Below are 24,902 nucleotides of genomic sequence, written 5' to 3'. Positions count from 1 at the left end.
AGACACGGCATCGCACCAGACTATATTATATATTTTGCTTCTGTTACTCGAGCGCCATTTAGTTATTTGTTGGAAAGGGTGTTTCTAACTCTCGCACGGATGCAAATTTTATCTTGGGTTGGGTAAAATAACGACATGGTTTAATTCAGTATTAGAGTGTCTCAGACCTGTTATTGAATAATTTCAAATTAATGTGCATTACCCGTGTTTTGAGTTGAGGTTGCTACTGCCATAAATATGTATATAGCCTTTCCTATATCGAGGACACAAAAACGGCAACTGATAGATTTTCACTCTAATTTAAAGATATCTGTTTAAAAAGTTTAATTGGCAGAGATACAAGTGTCGTATTGGAATTAAAGTGGGAAATTACGAAAATATCCTCCGAGTACAAAAGATAACGGGACATTGGTCGTATGTACAAATGGACTCAAAAGTTTCCTTCCGTCTGGATGATAATTCGATAATTTGCACTCGCGTCGATATGTTTGGAGATTCCTTAACGACAACGGTGGCATTATAGGGGCACATTGGCGTGCTTCTTCCAGGGATTTGTCAGTTTCTTGTTCTGTAGTAATTCCAGATCCCGACAGATCCTGGTGCGAGTGGTCTGTGGTTCAATGATGTCGTCCACAAATCCTGAAATACAATGTGGATCTCTTTAGAAAATAGGAAATTACCGTCTTTTCGGTGGTGCAGTCAATAGTGTTATGTATTTGTCGTCGTAATTAATTTATTGTCTATGCGTAAAATTACCGCTTCCAAACAAATTTCGGGTAATTTGAATAATTTTAAAACAAGCAAAGAACTTTGCATGACTACGGATGAATATCATCTGTTGGTTTTCATATTAACCAACAGGCCATGAAGTAGTGCATTTTCTGTTGTGTCCGTGGTAAAGCAGGGGTCTGGGCACCCCTGCTTTACGTAAGGAATTGTTCATTCAATTTTTTGCAGTGTTTTTTCGACATTAGAAATATGGCTTACCTCGTGTGGAAGCGGGAAAGGGATTGCCAAACTTTTCCACGTACTCGTCCACATACTTCTGCACGTCCTTTTTGCCCCTGTAGATGATAGAGACGGCTCCCTGGGCCCCCATCACGGCGATCTCGGCCGTGGGCCACGCATAGTTGATGTCCCCGCGCAGGTGTTTTGAACTCATGACGTCGTAGGCTCCACCATATGCCTTGAATTAAAGAGGATTCTCTTTAGTTTTCTGCTTAAACTGTGACATAATTTTCCTTCTGAAAATACGTCAAGATTATCAAAATGTCTCCATCTCGTTTTGTCCGAATTCGTGTAATTCTGGCACAAATTCAAAGCAAAACAACAAAAGCGTTGCTACACATGCACCACCATCCAACTGGAATTTAATTACTGTATTTTGTGCACCTGATCCCCGGGCTACCTGCGTTTAAAGCAATTTGAAAGTGTGGGCCAATTTTAAATTATCACTGTTGAGTCGCACCTCCGTAACAGTGTATGGGAGAAACAATGCTATTGTATAGACTGGAACAACTGGATATTTTTTTTATACTCTGTAAAATAGTATTCTTTCTCCTATACATCTGGTCATTCTCAATTAAGGAAATTTGACTAGAATTGGCCAAACGGCTAAAAATCCCATGCTTCTGTGTTATATATAATATATATACTATTAAACTAAGTCAATTACTGCTACATTAAACAATGTTAAGGTTTATAAATAAATAAAGTTAGGGTGGCACTGACTATAGATTCTAACCACAGGGCTAAATGGGCTATGGCCCCTAGGTGCCAGTGCACATGGCTGTCAGCTGCCTTGCAATTAGATACACACACCACTGACTTGTCTTTACTGCCAACCAGAACACATGCACTTACCTTCGTTCTAAACTTCAACATATTCTTCCAGTCTGGTATTTTTCAATTTGTGCATATTGTATTCTAATTTCTACGGTAACTGGTAAGTTAATCTTTACTTCCTAGCATTAATTTTTAAAATAATTTTTTTTATTATATCTTGAAGGCAAGACTAGCCACGGAACACAAATGAAAAAAGTTCTCTGACTTTGCCAATTGTAAATTAAAGGAAGAGAACGAAGCTGGGAAAAATGCGTGCATTAACAAATTTCTTTCATAAAAAGAATGAAACACTTTCTATGGAAATTACACAATGTCGGCAACATGAACAAGGAAAAGAAGAAAATCAACAACAGTACGATAATGAGAAAGAAAAAGAAGATACTCCATAGGTGAAAGAACATTTAGATGAAGATGAAGCTAATAATATGCTGAGTGCTAATTATGAAAATTAGAATAATTTTTTCTTATTTTCATAATTTTCATTTAGATATTCAAAAACTGGACTTGGCTGCATGTAAAATGGCCTACAGATCGCAGAGCAGGTATGCTACGAAAACGATATTTTATAGACACTTACTAAACAGAAAACAACAAAAATGAAACCATCTCTCATATTCAAATTCTTTGGGAGAAGTTTATTGCATTCCATGCAAACAATTCAGTAGTGCAGGATTCAACAATTGGAAACACTGAAAACATTTCAGAGCACGAAAATTCCGCCCTGCATAAAGAAACCCATGTACTTGTTAACCGATCTACAGAAAACTGTGAACATTTCAAAAATTATAACAATGTCAAAATATTTTTTAGAACGGATTGTCGAAGTAATCAAATTTTTAAGTTTGAGGGGTTTGGCCTTTAGGAGAGACGATCAAATTATTTTCATTTCTACAAAGTTTATATAATTTCTTTGCCACGTCAACATCAAGACAGAAAATTTTTAAAAAATACGCTAGCACCAAAAAACAAAGTTCCCAAAAAGTTAAGCGACATACATTGGTCGGCAAGAGCCGATTCGGTGAAAGTAGTGGTTTCCGGTTATGGAAATTTTAAAGATGCTTTGTATAAAATTTGCCAAGATATTCAAAAGCCTGCCACAAAAGCGCGGACTATTTTAAATGAGTTCGACTCATTTAAAAAAAGCTCAGTTATGTGAAGATAAAGAAAATATATCTACTGCAGAACTTAATTTGAGGGCAATAATTGATCACAAATCGAGTCTACAGCAATGCGCATGTTTTTAAGTATTGCTGCTACAAATTGCAGCAGTGAAAGATGTTTTGGCACTTAGAGCAGCATAAATAATTTTTTATTCTTAAGTATTTTGTCCATAGAGAGTGATTTATTTAAATACGTGTGATATTATTAACTAGTTTGCCAAATAAAGAGCTAGGAAATTAAAAATATAAAATTCGAATAACCTACGCAAACAAAAAACAAAAGTAACTTATTACGTATATCTTAAATATTTTTTTATTTATTGGTAAATATTGACCTTTTGTAAAACTTCACCCGTCCTGTTTCCCCTTCTATGCATTTGATATAGCAGATATAGCTTACGAAGAGAGGGGTGCATTATTGTTAGTGGCCCACGGACGACAAATATCTTAGGACGGCTCTGTCTATAGTATTAAAACATTTTAGTAATTAATCGTTCCCTCTTCCTTTCTTTATTTCCAACATTTCTTGGCCCGATAAAAGTATGAAATAATAGTTTTATTGGTTTAAGTCTTGTTCTGACATTACTATATAATTATGAGCAAAAGTAAGACTTACACATTCTTATTTATTAATCTTTTGAAGTTTTCATTTATCATAAGATTTTTTCATTGAATTGTAAGGAAACAATATTGTCATTCTGGGTGTGGTAAGTCTTTTGGCTTTTCCTATTTCATATCAAAGTTTCTTGTTTTTCTTCCAGATGCAAAGTGAAAATAACAATATTTTGTCTTCGCTCACTGCAAAAGAGCAGCGAGCGATGACAAAATATCTTTTTGTAAAATGGAAACTTGGTCAAACAAATTTACGATATATTGGTTGCATTAGATGATAAGTGTTATCATTCCTGTATATGGCGGAAAAGAGAAATTTGATAATAAAGATGATAATGTTTGGCTGGATTCGAGTGACAATTCCAGAAAACACAATAGCTATTTGTTTTACGATCCCAGACAATTTAAGAATAATATCTGCTAAAAAAACTGTCCATCAAACAGGTTCCCAAATGTCTCGATGCCGACCGGACATTTTGTATAAATTTCTGTAGTTCTGTATTAATTAGTTGTTAATTTTCGTATGGAGTACCGGAAACTTAAAAGGCTTAGGAAGTGATATTGGATTTCTGTAGTTCTTTCCATCCGAAGTTTAAGATGGAATTTTGCTTCCAGATTGAAACGACTACTATATTTGGATGAGGGAGCAACTGTGTTACATGTTTTTGACAAATTAAAACGGCAATTAGGCTGGTCGTAGATGTGTTTCTGGAGATTAAAGTGACCGGCAAAAGCGTGGTTAACTGTCTTTACCGGGCATGGGCAACATATGGCACGCGATTGATCTTTTAATATTAGCTACTTAACTTCCAATATTTGGTAGAATGGATTCGCGATACTTCTTTATTTTTTAAAAAAATTCCATTGTAGAGATTTACAACTTTTGTACTCATCTGTGTGATAGTGCCAGAATAAAAAAATTGATAAATTTAAAATGTATTGTTAGACAGTAATTCAAGATATACAGGTGATATTCAATTTAACTTAGTAATTCGTGTGCTTTGCTAGAAATATAATACTAATATATTTTAACATTTTTTAATTTTAATATTTCGTTCAGCCCATGAAAAAAGTTTTCTTTCGAATTCAGCCCAGGGGCAAAAACTGTTGGCCACACCTGGTCTATATATTTCACCTATTGCCATTTCTCCCCGACTTAGTTACATTGAATCTAGTCTAAGGTCGGTTCAGAAATCCTAGGTAGTGCAAACCGGTTGCTTCAATCTCTGTTTTTGGCAAATTACATTGATCTTAAAACTCAAATTTCTTTAAGTAACAAATGCCCAACAACTCAAGAATAAGAAAATTCCAATTTAGTTTTGGGAAATTTCTGGCTTTTGCACAGATCACCAAGACTAAATTGATTATAACACTTAGTGTTTTGTCTCAATTGTAGTTTGCTTTCTTTGACACCCATTGGCTCACTGATGTATTTTCTGTACTAAAACACACAATAGAAATGAGTAGAACAGTTAAGTTATCAAGTGTAGTCGTATTAATATAAGTGATAACTTGTACCATATTTAACCATTTTCCTTTCTTTTCTTTTACTTCCTCTGACTACTTTTTTTTATGATAAAATTGCTTGTGGCTTTTGTCAACTGGTGCACTTGGTACTCCCACAGCCACTAGGTGATGCACGTACACCCACAGATTTCTTTTTTCATTTGCCCCTGGACACCTCGGGACTTCTAGAGTAGTGATATGGCCAGGAGAATTGTGAATTTACTCCATCTCTTCTTGTTTCCCATTCGAATGATATGTTATATTTACAGTTCCAAGAGTTAGTTTAACACGACATGCACTCGACATATAAGTATTTACACTTTTCATAGTTCTGGGATAAGTATTTAAAAAGTATCTATGCTTTTATAGAGAATAATGTTGGACTTCAAAGTGAAGTTCCAAAATCATTAAGAAGTTACAAAATACCCAGCCTATTACCTCTTTCCTAATCTCCAGGAAGTCACATTAACCTATCCAAGGAAAATTATTTTGGTGCTACAACTAAGTAAGTTAGAACAACAAAGTTGTATGTGGAGTGCAGACGAATATATATGGTATATAAATTTTTCAAATCTTGTAGCTTGTTTTCTTTATAAAGCCAAACACAGTGGGTGATCGGTTAATAAGTAGTTTGAACTGCGAACAAACCACAGAACAAACAACACTGCATTTTAAGATTTGTGAAACTATATTTTAATGGCATAAGACTTTCACAGTTGTATGCATAACAGAAATTAAATAGTGCAAAAATGGTTCACTTAATTTTTGTGAGTGCTTTTCTGAACTTTTTATTTCAAAAAGGAATTGATAATATTATGGAGCGTAAAAAGAATGGAGTGTCAAGAACCATGCTCATCATAAAAACCAAGCAAGAGATAATAGCCAAGGTAGAGAGTGGGCAGAAGATGTCTGATATTGCTAGGCAGTACGTGCCTACTGTAGACCTGTTCAAGCCAATCTTAGCTAAGAAAAATATAGTCGAGAAGACTAAAGGAGTAATGAAAATCACATCTGAGAAACAAATATGTGCCATCCATGAAAAAATGGAGAGATTGCTTTTATGGGGGGAGTTTGATATTACAGGTACAGGCCAAAATTACACTAACATTTATAATTAAAGAAAATATTTAATACATTCCACAAAAACTACATACTTTTGTTTATTTCTCAACATAATCGTTGAGACATTTATCCCAGCGTGACACTAATTTGAACATCCCTTCGTGGTACTGTTGCTTGAAGTAGTCCAGAATGGTGTCTTCCAATTCCTCCTGGTCTGTAAAATGTTTCTCTGCCAAAAATTTCTTTAAGGGTCCGAATAAATGAAAATCTCGGGGCTAAATCTGGACTATACTCCACACAGCAAATCAAATCAAACCAAACTGTGGTTGGCACAGAAGAATTGGAAGGTCCTGCAACATCTTCCATATAGTCCAAATTTATCCATCAGGTTTTTGTTTATTCGGACCTTTAAAGAAATTTTTGGCAAGGAAATGTTTTACAGACCAGGAGGAATTGGAAGACACCATTCTGGACTACTTCAAGCAACAGTACCACGAAGAGATGTTCAAATTAGTGTCACACTGGGATAAATGTCTCAATGTTTATGTCGATTATGTCGAGAAATAAACAAATGTATGTAGTTTTTGTGGAATGTATTAAATATTTTTTTTAATTATAAATGTTATTACAGGTACATGCCAAAATTACACTATCAGATTCTCCTCGTAATTTGTTATTACATGTAAATAAACATAGTGAGAAAGTATATAATTTTTTTTTTTTTTTGGGGTTTCCGGAACAAATTAATTAAATTCCCACAAAAATCTATGGTAAATCGATAATCGGTTAACGAACAATTCAGATAGAGAAGATGGTTTTGGAATGGATTATGTTCTTTAATCGATTACCCACTGTATATATTTTTTTTGTCCAGTGCTATGAGGGGTGCAAGTCTAGCTTTCTATGCAAATTTATTCATACAAATGAGAAAAAAGTAATATGAGAGGGAGGACCAATTGACCTGTTTTCTATATCACACATAACTTACAAGGAAAATAAACCAAATGACAAACTTCTATTATATACATTAAATATTTAATGTTTAATTTCACCCGACTTTTATACGCAACTGTCGAAAAGCCTCAATCCCGAGTATTATCGAGAAAAAGTAACCAATTTTAAGATATTGGATTAATATGCTGTACTGCAAATTTATTTGTAATAGTGAGTGGTATAGTGGTTGTGTGGGGTTTTTAAGGAAAGGAGAGTTTCATTTTTCCATTACTGAATTATTTATTTTGGCTCTCTTTTACTAATTTACTTATTAAATAACCTCTCAATAATAAAAATTAAAAAAAAAAGCCACGAATAGCCAGAACAGCCATGGGATGTGCACACCTGGGCTGGAATGTAACCACTACACCACCCACTCTTATGTTTGCACTAGAGCATGTAAATTCAATAGCTTAAAATTGGTTCCTTATTTCTGAAAAATGTTTAGTATTGGAGGATTTTTAACTTATGTGAAATTTAAACTAAATGTAATTTTTATTTTAAATATGAAATATTTAAAAGTCGGGTAGCCATTTGGTTTAGTTACAAGGAACATTTCAATGAAATAAATTTAAAGTCTTAACTAAAATTTTTCTGTTTTTATAAAACTAACTTCATTGCTCAAATAATAAATTACCGTCGCTTACCTTTCGGGTTATGACGGTGATCTTGGGCACAGTCGCTTCTGCAAAAGCATAGAGAAGTTTGGCTCCGTGTCTTATTATTCCTCCATACTCTTGTGCGGTACCTTTTGAAAATGAAAATTTATTTAATTATATTTTAATACCTGACACCAAATTTATTTCCTTGATATTGTTAAATGTTCTGTATTTGTGAAATAACCCAAGCTCCTAATTTTTGGTGTTTTAAAATTCAAACGAATTAACATCTTGACATAAAATCAAATATCTGCATCTGTTGGTCTAATGAAACAATATCAAATTGAGTTTTATAATTCCTATTAATGAAAATTTATTTTTTGTCAACTTTTGTAATTGTCACAAAACAAAATTTATCATATTTTGTACTATTTTACTTGTAGCATATGCCAAATAAATAGAATCAATTTTATTATAATTTTAAAAACAAACCTCAATTGCTTACCCAATATGAATACTGTAATGAAAAGTTTAGCAATGCCACGAGCAAATGTGTTGTCACACGTCACCTAACTTCAACTATATTGTTAGCTTGTCATTTAAATAAGGCATTTTCAGTTTCTGTAATGCAATCATTCCAAGAATTTTCATTACAGAAAGTCACAGAAAATTTACCATAAACTAAGGCAATGGCTTACGTGAAAATATCTGGAATCATCTGTCTACAAAGGTTTGTGTTTACTAACTTTTTAGTAGTGGTGTTCTGTGATAGCCAAACCTTTGAGATATTTGATAACGCACAATCTTTGTTTGCCTGAATGTATCAAAGGTATTTGGTCTGAAGAGACTGCGTTATTTTACAGTTCTATTCGTGTAGACATCAAATTTCAGCCTCTTGAAATAATGTTGTCCACAAACTTCAAGTAAATAAATATAAAGATTTCAAATATTATCCCTAGAGTGCATAGTAAATAAATGTTCAAAATTAAATGTTTCTTATAAAGCACTTAACTTTTACAATATATAGCAGTATAGGAACAGCCAATTGACATTGAGCTAGTCTCACACAAGACATTGTCAAGTCTGACTTGTAATGTTATCAAACTCCTTATGTGTAAACTTTTTACTTGCTCACCCATTGCTATGCTATTAATTACAGTATATGTAACACTATAGTGTGTTTCATTATAACAAAATACAGTACTAGTAGAAATTTTGATGATAAATTTCTGGGAAAATGTTGGGCTTTTGAATGTTTACCCTGCCAACTTGTTAGCATTATTATTTTTATTCTTGAAAAGTATCAAATGCTATCAAAAAATACTTTGGCAAAATAATTTACAGTAAACATTCAATTTTAAAAATATCACTTAATAAATGGTTTTACTGTGAATAAACATTCAAGAACTCTGATATTGACAGCAAAATCACTAGAAAAATATATATTTCTGAACTAACAATTATTAAAAAACCTGTTATTGTATAGTATAACTATTTTTAAAGTTATACAGTTTTCAAAATTTAATCTTTCCTTCAATAAAAGCTTTTAAATATTGTGTAATATTTATTAATGTGCAAAATGATTCTAAAATAATTCAATTTTGAAGATTTATTGCTTAACATTGTGAAATTTTAAACTATAGAAGAACCTATTCACAATTTTAAAGGAACTAGCCACGTATTTTATAAACTACTTAGCAAATCTGCTAAGGGCAATATTGTTATCCTAAACCAGCAATTACGATGTAATTATTGGGGGAAAAGAATTTATTTTGAAATTTATATGCGCTTACCTGGCAAAAACCCGGGAACGTCGACAAACGTCACTATGGGAATGTTAAATGCATCGCAGAAACGAACAAAACGGGCTCCCTTGACGGAAGCATTTATGTCCAGACATCCTGCAAAAGACGACGGCCGTCTCGATGATATTCAAATAATCCAATTTGCGAAATTTAGCACTCACCTGCAGCATATTTCGGATTGTTTCCGACGATTCCGACGGTTCTGCCGTTCATCCTGGCAAAACCCACGGTCAGATTTTTTGCGTAGTTTGGCATAATTTCGAAATAGTCGCGTTCGTCTATTATCTGATTATATAAATTATTTTGTTTTAAGCATATAAATTTGAACTTAATCAAATGTAATAAAATTATGATTTGAATGCATTTTATACAACAGAGAATGACATTTGTCATTGTTTTGTCAAAAGCTTTAAGATTATCAAATGAAAACTCAATCACAAATAAAAAGTATAACTGCACATTATTTTAAAATAGACTTTTAACTATTTTAAATTTTGGTAAATTTTCAGAAGAAAAGATTTTGAGAAATTGATTTTCCCTTTCCCTAAGAATCTATTGTCGGAGGATAGAATTTGATTTAGGAATTGCTACAGTGTGTAATTATAAATATTTTTATAATTAAACGGTACTGTATTAATTATCAACTTCAATAAATACGATAAGAAGAGAAAAATATTAAAAAATTGGTTTTCCTAATACATTAAGGAAGTTCTGGAAATGTTTTTTGCATATAAATATTAACTTTACACAAGTAAATTACTTTAACATAAAAGGAGTAGGCATGTACTTTTGTTATATAATATAAATGTTCTAAAAGAAAAAAAACTTACACCAAGTATAACGTCTAGCATGTTATAGGCAGCAGTACTTTCAATGGGAATCACAGTATCCAAACCGTAGACTTTACGATCCCTAAAATGGAAAAATTATCTATATTTTATGTAAAATTTATATTATGCTGTTGGTTTAAGATAATTTTTAATAGACTGAAGGGAATAGTTTTCCTAATTATAAATCATGCACAATAAGCAATTTTTATGTGAAAAATTATAAATGACTAAGTAAAATAGCTGTTTAACTCATTTAGATCTACAGGTATACCTCGAGTTACGTCGTTCCTGATTATACGTCGTTTGTCAAAAAAAATATATGGAAAAATAAAAATCAAGTTTAAGTCAGTTTATTCGACTTTAAATCCGTCCGCCACAAACATTGAAGTCGTAATATCACTAGAGAAGCGTTGAAAGCACATAAAATCATATTAAAATATGTACATTTACAGTAAATGTTAATATAATCATCATAAATCCTAGAGAATAAAACATGAAAACATCTGTGTTTCTGTGTTGTCGTCTTATTTAGCGATCTTTAAGTGCTCATTATTGACGTTTAGTTACGACGTAAGTCGAAACTACGACTTACGTCGTAACTACCCAAGTAAATTCGACTTACGTCGCCTCTCCTGGAACCAATTACCGACGTAAGACGAGGTATACCTGTATTCACAATATACATTTTAATAGTATATGATTTATTTGCCACAGTATAAATTATTCAATTGAAATTCTTTTTTAGGAAAAACTTATATTACCTTTCTGTTCATTATAAAAATGTTTAAATTATATTATATCTATGGTTTAATATACTTGTCTTGTGTTTGCTAGCAGGCAGCCAGCCAACCAGCATTTGCCCTTGAGGGACAAGCATCTTTCTGGATGCTTGTCCATCAAGGACACATTTTTTTTTGGAAGTTTGATGAATTTCAACACAGTAGAACGAGCCTGAAAGATAAAAATGGCTGTCCCTTACTTAACTGCAAATAGCCAGGAGAATGTGGTTTGTGTGGTTGTGGTCAGAGAGGAGGATCCATGGATAACTTACAAGAAGACTGAAAAGTACTTTGCAGATTGGATCAGCAGCAGTGTATGAAATTGTTTGTAAACACCTTTGCCTAAGGAAGGTTTGTGTGGAATTTAATTACTCATAATGAAATATTGGCCTATCAGTATGAGTCAGTACAATAACAAGTAGTAATCCCAAATTTGGTTTTTTTCCCGATAAGGCAATTTCTTCAAAGTTCAAGTGCCCAAGAAGCATAGGTTGGCAAATACAGTCCACATTCTTTGAAAAAATTGGACATATTTGCACCATTCCACTTGGTGGAAAGAAAACCTGTTACTGCTGAGCATTACATCACTGTTTGCCTAACTAAGGTCTTCGAGGAAATTTACAGGAGGCAGTCAAAGATAGGACTGTAAGGGTGTGACTATGCAAACGCAAGTGAGAATATGTGGCGAGACGAGGTGATGATGTTTCACACACTGTTTCTTGCTCTTGTTTATTACAACCACAAAGACGAGAGCAAGAAACCAAGAGTGTGAAACATCATCACCTCTTCTCATCACATATTCTCGCTCATGTCTGCACAGTCGCACCCTAAGATCTTTGCTATGACAGCAATCTGCCCACAAACCATGAACACCATCAAGTTTCTGAATGAGTCAAAGATACAACTAATGGACAGAATGGACATACCCACAGTAAGTCCATTGGACTTACTGTGGGTATGTCCATTCTGGGCAAGTTAACAATGTATTAATTTATCAAAAAAAGAATTTCACAAGTATAGAAGTAACTTACCATGGATCGTCGCATTCTCTTATCGGAGGAGGCTCTCTGTTATTTAATGGTAGAAAATTATAAAATTTCCTGAGCTGAAGCAGGGCATCGACATCATTTTCAAAAGCATTGTGCGCAACACCTTTAATAAATATACATAATTTGTATTTTTATGAAAAGATAATGTGTTGCATTTTATTTTTAAACAAAAGGTAAGTTTATAACTGCAAAAATGTTATTTTCAAATGAATAAAATAATTTGAAAACTATATTTACACAGTTTAAGTTTAGTACTATTTTGTATTAAATACATTAGTTAATTTTAAATGAAATGTTCTAACTGTATCTACTTACATTCAAAATTCAAACAACCATTTTTAAACCACAAACATCACAGTGAAGAGTAGGAAAGATAAATTCCTACTTGACAATGCAGTCAAATCTAACAAGGGGAGGGCACGACCTGGGAAATTCACTTTGGGATGAGACTTGGTATATAGGTAGTGCTCCTTTAGGATGTTCAATCCTCAAAACAAGAAAGCGCAATGGCCAGCCAATTTTAAGAAAAAGGCCTTTAAAAATTCGAGCTCAGCTTATGTACTAATAAGTTTCGCTAGGCCGGCAGCTTCTGAGCTGCTCGGTTGACATCGTTCTTGGCTACCGCCAAGTCGTTCAAGGTTCAAATCTCTGTCTCGATTAGTATTTTTTTTTTCTTTCTAAACATTTTTTAAAATAAGTATTTTGAATATATATAAATATTAAAATTTTATTATAATAAATAATTTCATTTAAAAAAATGTTTAACACATATTACATGTCATTTTAATTATAATAATACAAAATAATTAATAATAATAGTTATAAATAATTAGTTATGAAACAATAGTTTTCATTTATTATTCTATTGTATCAAATTTTTCAAAGGTTACTACTCTTATTAATTCTCACCACTTAAAAATAAAAAGTATAAAACATGTCTTTTATATTCATTCTTTACTTCCATTTTAACAAAAATAAACAACTAGAATGTTTCCAATTCCAACAGTATTATATAAATGAGATCCAATTTAACACTTCAGTGTGAAAAGTATCACATTAGACTGACATTTTCAACAGCAAAACAAGATTTTTCTCAAGGTCATAAAAATGCGCATGGACTTATGGACTGACCTGATATTTGGAGTGTCAGTTTACTTTTGGATTTCGAAGAGATCATAGTGTTCCGTAATATATCACACCATAATACAAATAGTTTCAATATTTTACAGTAAAATGTCTGTGAATGAAGATACTATGTTTACCAACAGTTGATGATGATGATTATTAATATACTTATTAATTATTTTGTATTATTATAATTAAAATGACATGTAATATGTGTTAAACATTTTTTAAATGGAATTATTTATTATAATAAAATTTTAATATTTATATATATTCAAAATACTTTTTTTAAAAATCTTTAAAAAGAAAAAAAAAAAATACTAATCGAGACAGAGATTTGAACCCTGAATGACTTGGCGATAGCCAAGAACGATGTCAACTGAGCTGTTCAGCAGCTGCTAACCTAGCGAAACTTAGTAGTACATAAGCTGAGCTCGAATTTTTAAAGGCCTTTTTCTTAAAATTGGCTGGCCATTGCACTTTCTTGTTTTGAGGATTGAACATCCCAAAGGAGTACTACCTATATACCAAGTCTCATCCCAAAGTGAATTTCCCAGGTCGTGCCCTCCCCTTGTAAGTCATTTACGTATGAATATTGTGAAGAAAATCAGAATGATTTAAGATATTATTCTGAAATTTCTTAAAAGATTCACCACATTGACCAATGGAAAGTCTCAGGTTGTGGGAGAACGATGATGCAATAGTTTGCTTAGTTTTCTCCAAGGAAGAATTACTGACAATAGCATAGTGGATGATTGGCACTCTGAGCTTCTAGATTTTGATAATGATAAAGATGAAATTCAATTTTCTATAGACAGAATTTTAACAGAGAACTTAAGTCCTGACTCATTACCTTCCACTTTTTATTAAAAAAAAAATTAAACCAACAGCTAAAACTGGGAAAAATTAACTTGAAAAATTATAATTTGTTCAACCTAAAAGTATAACTAAACATAATACAAATACATGTACTTAGGTAACAAACTACCATATTAGAATTTATAATGATTAATATATGGCTTACTGATCACTAAACAGTTGACTTGTATGTGTTAGGCTCAAAGACCAAAATTGCTCATTGAGCGAAAAAAACCACAACGCGTTGTGGCTAATTCAAAACAGCCACGAAGCGAAATTTGTGTCGGGCTTTCATGATATTTGACCACAACGCGTTCTGGTTAAGTTAGGCTAGGTTACTCAGACAGGTTGAAATTGCTTTGAATGTTTTAGTTAGGGCGCCTGATGTTGATCGGGGATGTGCAGCTCCCAGAAATGTTTTAGCTGTTGTTATAAGCATTAATCCATCAGTTAATAAACAAGGATCTTCTTGATCGACTTTATGCTCGTAATGAATTTACAATTTCTGAGAGTAACTTTATTAACATTCGGGACTTACCCTCAACTTCACACTTCACTCAGCATCCATGTTAACATCTGGAAGTAAGCAAGGGTTTATTTATAATGTATCACTGTAAAAGGTACTGTATTGATAACAAATGCAAATGTTGCTTAAAGAACATAAAATGCAACTCAAAATGTCATGGTAATAGTTCTTGTAAAAACAAAATAACTGAAACATTCTTGATTCTCATAAAAAACAGTGATTTATTAATAAAAGTTCCTGACAAAGTAATTATTTTTAGTAAATTAGTTGTTAGAAAATGTTGATATATCAAGCACCGCAACAGATTTTCACAAATGATTACATGTTGTTGAAAGTAACCAAGTAATCTAACCAACCTAACCATAACACATCATGGTCAAATATCATGAAAGCTACGACACGAATTTCGCTTTGTGGTTGTTTCAAAGCGAAATGACCACAACATAAAATGCACATGTTAAGCTCAATGAGCGATTTCAGTCTTTGATCCTAACATATGCATTAACATGTATAGTCTGCATGTTTACAATACTGCATGGTAAATAACAAACAACAATAAAACAATTTGTTTTAAAAAATGCACACAAAAGCTTATAATGTTACACAAAGAATGAATTTCAGATGTAATATTTGACAAACTGATTTTATTGTGGTGAGTACAACTGTACATTGTAGACTTAACTCAAGTGTTTTCAATCTGCAGTTAAAAATCTTAATGATCTTCAAAACTAACAGAATCACATACAAGATGAAACAAAACAAAAATTTCAACTAACTTCTGAACAATCTTCATATACATACATTTTATGGAAAAAAAGTAATACTAAATTAATACCACTTTACCTGATATTGTCGTGTGTGTTTTGGCTCCTCCGAGTTCTTCCTGAGTTACGTCTTCATTGGTGACAGCCTATTCGTGAATATTTTTGATAAAAGCATAATCTTATCTTTCAATTTAAATACAATTTAGTTAAGTGACTGAAATGTTTATTAAAGATTTTAAAAAGTAATAATTTAACAATAGTAATCAATCAACAAGAAATAAATAGAATTTCAGGCAGTAAAACAAAGAGAATCAATATTCACAGTAATCAAATTTTTATTTTATGATAATTTTTCTTAATAATTCGTTGGATTTTCAATGCACATAATTGTAAAACAAATATTATCTTTTATTTTATAGATGTATACTAGGACATATCTTATTATTAGGACTTATTGTACTGGTGTTCTTTTTCTACAAATTGAGGAAAACTTATTCAGAAAAAACATTCCTTGATTTGTAGAAACAGAACACCAGTACAAGAAGTCCTAATAATAAGATATGTCCTAGTAGACATTTATAAAATAAGGACACAAAGGCGTATGAATTAATAATATTTGTTTTGTTGTCAATATGTTAATTCAAACTTTTTATATAAAATCAATAAAAATAGTACAAAAAAAAAGAAACAAATGTACATTTAAATTAAAGACAAATATGTTAATTTTAGTAAAATTCAACTAATGAGAAATTATTCTGACCAATAAATAAATGTATTTATTTAAGATGAAAGTTAATTTTGAGTATTTTATATAAATGTACTGAACATCCAATTAAATTGTTTAAAAAAGAATCGACATAATATAATCTATTTACCTTAACAACATCTGGTCCAGTAATAAATAAATAAGATGTATCCTTAAAAAAAAACAATGTATAATTTAAATGTAGAGAAATATGAAAAAAATACATGCACTAGTATAATAAATATTTAAAATCTAATGATGTATAAAACATGTTAGAAATATACTCAATGAGTAAACAATATATTTTGTAAATTAAATTATTATACATTTCAAGTACAAAATATTAAAAATAAATTATCAATCAATATTTAAGGATTGAAACAGGATAAATCATCTTTCATCATCATCCTTAGCATTTAACATCCATCAAAAATATTTTTGCTGAATGTTAAAGGTTAAAAATATTAGAAAATTGAAGCAAAAAATATTTTCAATTATCATATACAAACTTGGAAGAACATATGCAGAACTTAAAAATTAACTAAGAAAAAATATTACATAAAAGACTGCATGAACAGAAACTTCCAAGCATTAGATATATAATAGAAATCATCATCATCAGATACTAGCCTAGAAGGAAAAGGACAAAGGTAAAAACAAAATTACAATTTACAATTGTCCTGCTGTTAATCTCTTATCCAAGTTGAAAGATTTTTAACTCACTTTGACCATAAAAACAAAGTCGGTTAATGCAGGAGAATAAACAGCTCCACCGGCACAAGGTCCCATAATTACGGATATTTGAGGAACGACACCGGAAGACACGACGTTACGAAGAAAGATATCGGCATAACCAGCAAGGGATTCTACCCCTTCCTGAATTCTTGCTCCTCCGGAATCATTTAATCCAATTACAGGAGCACCAACTAACATGGCTTGGTCCATCACCTGAAAATTAAACAAGAAAATATTAAATACTTTTAAGGCAATAATTAAAATTACTCATTAGAATTTGTGAAATAAATTTTGACCAGCACTATTTATTTCCAAAATATTTGTCTGGAATTATGATTTATTTAACTGTAAAAAAATATTTGTGGCATTTGATATTTCCTCAATTAAACCCAGAATTTAAATAAACCCTGGGTTGAAAAGCATGGAAAAATGTTAAAATATGGAATAAAGTATCAATATAAGATAATGTATTAAAAGATTACTGTGACAGGTAAAAATTTAGCTAAAATTCTACCTGCTCAAACTATCTAGAATTAGACAGAACATTCTAATTCTAAGAAAGGTTTGTGGGAATATATTTAGAAACAAAAGTTTAAATATTGTCAAAAATTAAGTGTAGGAAAGTCACAATTGAATACATAAGTCAAGAGCTTATCAACCAAAAGGTAATTAGGAAAATTGGAGATGTTGAGTTTGGACAAGACAACAGTACATAAGAACCTGTTTCCTATAATTATGTCAAAACAGACATGAATGACAATGTAAAAACCAAATTAGAAGATGCTGACTCAAGTTAACCATGAAAATAGTAATTACTTTAAATGTCATAGCTGTAAGTCATAAATACAGTTAATAAAAGGTTTTGATAGTTCTAAAAATAAACAAGTAATAAGGTACTTTTTCAACTTTTATCCCCTCATCTCCTGTGGCAAGGAAATAAACCCTAGTGTCAAAAAATCCCAAGGGCTAAGTACATTTTAGAAATATATAGCCCAAGATTTAGTCAAGAAGTTATAGTATATATTTGTAATATAAAGTGATCTGTGTGATTCTATTCATTGCTTACATATATTTATGGCAAAAGAATCATTATAATAAATATTCTAAAATTAGGATGTTAATTTTTATATGCATATTGAAATTATCAAATTTTAGTTTTAAATTTAAAAAGAAAACTCAAGAAATCATTTCTGTTGTGTATAAAACTTTGCTATTTAAAATACTTACTTTGCATATTTTCTTTGCATGAACAGTTGAAAGACTTCCACCAAAGACAGTAAAATCCTGGAATATTAACAAAGTATTATTTGCGTGACCAAAATTAAGCACAATTCTAGTTAATTTAATGAAGTAAGCAATATACCTTCAACAATGGATAAAATTGGAGAAACGTTTAACATTTTCAATCCAGTTAATGGACCATTTTTAGATATGAACATAAGAGGTTATTCCTTGTATGTCATACTTGAAGATATCAGTTTACCAAATCAAAATGTTAGAGTTTCTCCAATCTTATACATTGTTTATGTGCTTTTAATATATATAAAAACACTTTAATAATACAATTTATAAGATTATTAAGTACAATTTACAAGATTTTTACTCATTTACTGTATTTGTAAAAATTTTTATGACCCAACATTTATCTGGTCATCATAATTTTTATAAATAAGCAAAAAAGTGATAAAAACCTAGTCATTGTGTCTTTACTGTAAAATTAATTAATTAATACTTTAAATAAAAAACATCAAACATAAAATCCTAACAGATCTCACTCAAATAAAATTATAAAAGCAGAGAATATGTTATTCTGTTTGCGAAACTACATTCACCTCATTCAAATTTATTAATCTAATAAGTACAATATAGCAAATAGTTGTTGAGTTTTAGTTAAAGTTAAAAAGAAAACATCTTTACAGTTTGTCTTAATTTCTTTCCTTGAAAACTGATTATCTCAATAACAAAAACAAGTAATCAGACAGCAGTATTGAGAGAGATAATTTGTATAAATGATTGTCACAAGTTTGATAGTCAATACTTTATACCAATTTTCTTTCTTGACAAATCTCAATTTCTGCAGTTTTTGAAGAACTGAAAATTTAGTGATTTGACACTCTTCGAATGTATTCTATTAAATAACATCAAATGTATCCTAAGATTCTTTAATATCTTTAATAATACATTTTTATATGTTCAAGACTTTCAGCAATGTAGTCAGTTATTCTACCATGATTAATAGGAAGAAAGTAATTTAAAAGCATATGAAATAAATAATAGTCTTCCAAAAAGAATGCTATCATTTTACTATAATTATGTTAACTATTACCCAAGAGCTTTGTAATATATGTTGAAACTTTGAAAATATATCCAAGTTTCACATTTGTCCATTACAATTTCTCAATGCTTGTAATTGTGTCACATGGCACACATCCAACCACTACTCAAATTCTTCCTATGTTCACAACAGTATATCCATTGTCACTCCTCTCTCCACAACCATAATTCTACAGCTCCTGCAGATTACTAATCCCAAGTTTGCAAACTATAGAATACAAAATGCCTTCTTCGTTGCACAGTCAACATTTTCATTTACGGTGCTTTCCAGACGTAGACAACAACAAGACATTTGAATGTTGATAAGAGACAAAACTCTGATGGTTACTCAATTGATTGGTGTACAGTACATCACATACTTCTCAGATATAATTAACACAATTACAGTAATTTAAAATGATAGCATTCATTTTGGACGATCCATTATTATTACCGGAAAAATGTATAATAAAAAAAGAACTGATACTAATTGTAATGTGAATAAAGAGATTTGAAAGAATGTTAGAAATGAGAAAATTTTAGAAAATTTCTTTTAATTTATATTTGCTAATACTTGGGAATTGATCAGTATAAAATGAATTTTTGATTTCTTTCTTAGTAATTATTACAAATTGCATTTAAATCGTACCTAGTCAATTGAAAATTTGTACTAAAAGAGGTTATTTTATAGAAATAGATGCATCAGACACCTATATTAAAAATGATAAATTGTAACTTGCTTCTTTTCTAGAGATAATAAAATAAAATTAACAAACATTATAGACCAAAACTGAAAAAAATGTCTCATGCACAAGGCATTAGTAGACCAGCATAAATCAAACTAGGAAAAGTATGATTTCTTGCATATCTCGTGTGTATCCTAGACAGTGTACTTGCAGTTTTACGACTATCAAAAATGAAATTTTGTTTTGTTTTCACTTTTTTTTACAACAGTTTAAACATTTTTATAAAATCTATAATACAAATAAAAATGGCATAAAGCATAATTTCAAATAATGATATATATTGGAATCTAGTTGGAATTAGAATCTAGATTACATCTTAAGCTTACCTGACTAAATACAAATGCTTGTCTTCCGTGAATTAAACCGTGACCGGTCACTACGCTATCACCTGGATACTAAAATTGAAACAGAGATTAATTCATATATGTAAAAATAATAAATATTGCACAAGTAAATACAAATAAGAAATAACTATATTTTTATAACAGTTCGTACTTTCTCTTTTTCCATTCCAAAATCTGTACACGTGTGTTCTGTAAACATATCGTATTCTACGAAACTTCCCGGATCCATTAACAGCGTTATTCTCTCTCTTGCCGTTAACTTTCCCTAGAAAATGGAAATTCAATAATTATTATTATTATACGTTTAGCCAACTGCAATGTTTCTGTATAAATTGGGATAGGAAGAGAAACTAAAAATTCAAGTTTACCAGTTTTTTGAGAGAAGCCAAAGGAGTTTTTTAATATACAAATTATTCAAAGGCAAATTAAGAGATTATGGTGAGAAAATACAGGTACTCCTCACTTTACGACCTATCTGCTTAACGACCAATCGAGTTTCAACCTGCAATTAGGGGAATTCCCTTTCTCGGCTTGAGTGTCGGTCAGTGGCGAATGGTGACATGCACACTAAGCATACTGTAATAGTCTTATAGTACTATAATAGGCTAATATCGTACTATAATGGTCTTTTTATGAATAAATTTGAAGTTTGTTGCATAATTTGGATAATTTTACAACGATCCTATATTCCTGGCGCAAGCTTCTCGCTTATTGACCAATTCGCTTAATGACGTACTCGTCAGAACAGAACTCGATCGTAAAGTGAGGAGTACCTGTAAAGTTCAACGGTATTTTATCATAGGAAATACCCTAAAAGTTTATTTTTTTCTTTTTTGAAAGAATAAAATTGAGACAAAAATAATCCTGGATGATCATAATAACTTAATAATTAAACGGTTTAATTATTCTAAATTTAATTAAGCCATTCTAAATTATTCAGTCATTAAGTTAATACAAGTGTTTCTGTATTAACAAATTAGGTTAATGTTACCTATGGTTCCAAAATGGCGGCCCGTCTCTGATTCCAGCAAATAGAAGAAAGGAAACAGTGGGGACGCCCATTCTAACCTAACATAACCTAACCTATTCTAATACTTTTGTTGGTAATAATTATGGTAATTTATTAGAATAGGTTAGGTTAGGTTAGAACATGAGTCCCCACTGTTTCCTTTCTTCTATTCGCTGGAATCAGAGACGAGCCACCATTTTGGAACTATAGGTAACATTAACCACAAATTATTTTGTAATAAAATAATTTGTGAAAATTATTACAGTTTGCAACTGAATAATATAATTTCTAGTCGATGACATGTGCCCACCACAAATATATGCCATTGATTTCAAGATACTTACTATGGATTCCCATATATTAGACCCTACCCTTATTACTAAAGAGTAGGATTTGACTTTGATGCTATTCCTCTATATATACAGCATACAATATAAATTATGTATAAAATTATTCCAATATAAAATGCAGCTCTTATGTATTTGTGATATAGAGCATATGGGTCCTATCAGGACAGGGTTAAACCACCCCTGGCATATATAATTCTCCACATTATAAGAGCACCACACATACACAACACATATATATTATGCGCAGATAGGATTCCTACTTCTAATAAAAAACATAATTGTAGCAAAGGTCGAAATAAATTTATTGAATTTGTAAGCTGGAACTAACATATAACACATTAATAAACAAGCAACTGTGAGGTAGGTGTAATTTTAAACAATTATTGTAGTAAAGCGTGAGGAAGATGTGATTTTTCTGTTCCAATAACTTAAAAGTTGGAACCACTTTTTAGTTATTGGCAGCCTAGTTCATAGGACCATAATGCATTCATTTTAATCTGCTATATTTCTATACCTATATTAATTTTAATATTTATGATTATAAATTAACATATTTTTCATTTATATGTGTCATTTATGTCAATGTATTTGCTGTTTATAATCATTTGTATTTTTTAAATTGCATCACATTATGTAGGAAAAATTCTGTTCTGAATGTGTTGGAACCTGTTCAACTTGTGAAACAGTTCAATTACCTGACAAAGCCCTTTATATGTTGCCGAAAACATCACGTTTCTATCAAAGTGCTGGAGTACTACTAAAGTACTATGGTGTATTTTTGCTTTATGGTTGCCAGTAAGTTGCAAGTTTGTTCAAATGACTGAATCCATGCATTCTGTGGTTTCAAGTGACAAAATGTCTGTGTAGTCATATCTCATAACCAGTCTTTATGCATATTCAGTTTGCTTTTGGAAAAGTGGAAAAAGACAAGACTTGTAGCAAGTCACATTTTTCACAGGGAGAACTAGAGACATGTTAGAAGGATTTAATTTAACATATAAAATTAAGACATTTTCACACAATAGATGTAGCCAACCTTCAGATCTTTCTAAATAGAAAATATTCAAAATATTCCTATACACCTTGTGGTGACAAATCACTGACATTGACAGTATAGAAAGCAGTAGAGAATGCCCATAGAGTGAAAAGTATGAGAGAATGGCAGATTAGACAAACAAAGCATAAATAGTTCACACAATTTTATTGACGTTTACATTTTAGTAAAAAGAAAAGTCACCAACTAGATATAGGACAGAGATTAGACTTTACCAAATTGGGAGCCCTCGTAATAACTGGCCGTGCACATGCACATTTAATAATCCGACACTGTCTATATAATAAAGAAAAATCAAAAGGTATATGGACTGTCCTTTCGATTGTCTAAAACAGTATTTAAAATAAGCTAAATATTTATACGCCGTCAAGATGTATTTCCAATACAATGTTAATTTTCGTTATGTTTAGTAGAATTGACGCTAACTCATAGTAAGATTAATTATTATATATAACAGCTGTCAAAAGCTTCGTATGGGCCTGCAAGTAGAGTGAGTCCCTTTTACCTTATTTTATTTTTAAAGAAATGAAATGTGTATTTGCTATTTGTTAATAAAATTGTGATCTTAGATTTTATTTTTTTGTTAGTAAAAAAGAAAACATTAATTTATAGGAGTAGAAATCACTATGGATCTCTACTTTTCCTCTAGGACATGCTCCTCCTCTTAACAGTCCTGTATATACATTACACAAATTATAAAGTTTTTTTCTAGTGAAGAGTCAAGAGAAATCTTAAAAGAAACAGCACCAATTTTTGATGCATCTGACCAAATCAAAAAGAATAAAGAAAAACTTTGATGCCTATATTTGCAATTCTTTTGGTACTTTTGCTTGTTTATGGATAGCCTACGACTGTAGCAGTGCTTCTGTATCTAACAGAGACAAAGGGCACATCGTTCGGTAAGGCAGCCGTAATAAGCAAACCGACGACACAGACAGTTTCCAATAAAATGGACCAAATTGTCGACTTATTCATCCAGACATTTTAAAGCCACTCTATTAGTCAACGGGCTCGTCTCACCCTATTATAGAATGCAACCCAACACACTGCACTCACTATGCAGTACGATACATTTATAGAGCATATTTACAACAGAAACAATTATTGACTTATTGCACGTGTGAATACAGTGCAAGATACTGCATTCACCCATGCAACAAGTCAATAATAATTGTTTAAATTGTAAATATTCGATATAAACATAAAATGTTGCAAATCATGTTAACGTTGCAACAACTATATAAGATTCCAGCTCCGAATGAGGGGTAGGGGAGGTGGCTATCCCCTCATTTAGAGTTAGAATCCTACATTATTAATGCATTCGTCGTTTCCACACGCAGAGGAAATATTTTCGTACTCTTTTATGTTGAGCATCGATTCGATTTTTGCCTCCTCCTACTAAAGCTTCGCTTCTCTTCTTCTCGATTCTTTCCTTGACGCTTATCTGGCACGCTCTCTTTTCTAGTCGAAACAAGGACGACCGCAGAAGACTTTTAAACTGAAATCTCGCAGAGAGAGCCATTTTTGAGATTACGGAACTCGTTTTTTTTGTTTCAGTGTTGCCAGCCCGAAAAACTATTACTGGCAACAGGGAATAAATCTTTAAAAAAATAACAGCACTGGATATATATATACGCTTAATGATATTAATTAAAAGTAGTTTAATATAAATAAAAATATAATTATAAAGTACAATTATATGGAAAAGTAAAAAAATAGAACGTTTCGTAATGAGCAATACAATTCGCTTGTGCCAACGATAGATCTGACACCTAGCGGTATTAGCGCGAACTACATAATGGCGGCTGCTTTGGGTATAAAGTAGTTTGTTAGAATAGAAAGTGTTCACCCTATCTAATATAGGCCATCGTCAGGTTTAATATTATAAATGTTCCTAAATGGAACGTGCCGTTTTCGAATATTTTACATATTTAAAATTCAAAAAATAATTTAACTTTAAAATAAATTGAAAGAAGTGTGTATATTAAATAAATAAATAAACAAATAAAACAGAAAACAAAGCTAAGTAGAAAGAAATGATGTAAGGGTTTTTAAGTGCCATTCTTTTTTCTATTACAGTATATATTTCCACG

General features: G+C 31.3%; 1 protein-coding gene across 1 annotated transcript; it reads right to left on the bottom strand.

Annotated features, from left to right (window-relative positions):
- Positions 1 to 309: 309 nt before the first annotated feature.
- LOC136988185 (propionyl-CoA carboxylase beta chain, mitochondrial-like) lies at positions 310 to 24,355 on the bottom strand. The gene is made up of 14 exons (XM_067286017.1): positions 24,167 to 24,355; positions 20,548 to 20,661; positions 20,379 to 20,447; positions 18,221 to 18,277; positions 16,982 to 17,206; positions 16,389 to 16,430; positions 15,593 to 15,659; positions 12,223 to 12,343; positions 10,413 to 10,494; positions 9,744 to 9,867; positions 9,571 to 9,678; positions 7,826 to 7,926; positions 988 to 1,186; positions 310 to 639 (listed from the first exon to the last, which is right to left on the bottom strand). The coding sequence occupies exons 1-14, from the start codon at positions 24,329 to 24,331 to the stop codon at positions 518 to 520; spliced, it is 1,596 nt and encodes a 531-aa protein (XP_067142118.1). The 5' UTR covers positions 24,332 to 24,355; the 3' UTR covers positions 310 to 517.
- Between the last annotated feature and the right edge of the window lie 547 nt (positions 24,356 to 24,902).

This window comes from Centruroides vittatus, unplaced genomic scaffold, assembly GCF_030686945.1.
Source record: "Centruroides vittatus isolate TY-2023 unplaced genomic scaffold, ASM3068694v2 contig_1246, whole genome shotgun sequence".
NCBI lineage: Eukaryota > Metazoa > Arthropoda > Arachnida > Scorpiones > Buthidae > Centruroides > Centruroides vittatus.
Note: the sequence above shows the minus strand (reverse complement) of the source record. Positions and strands in the feature narration are given on the sequence as shown.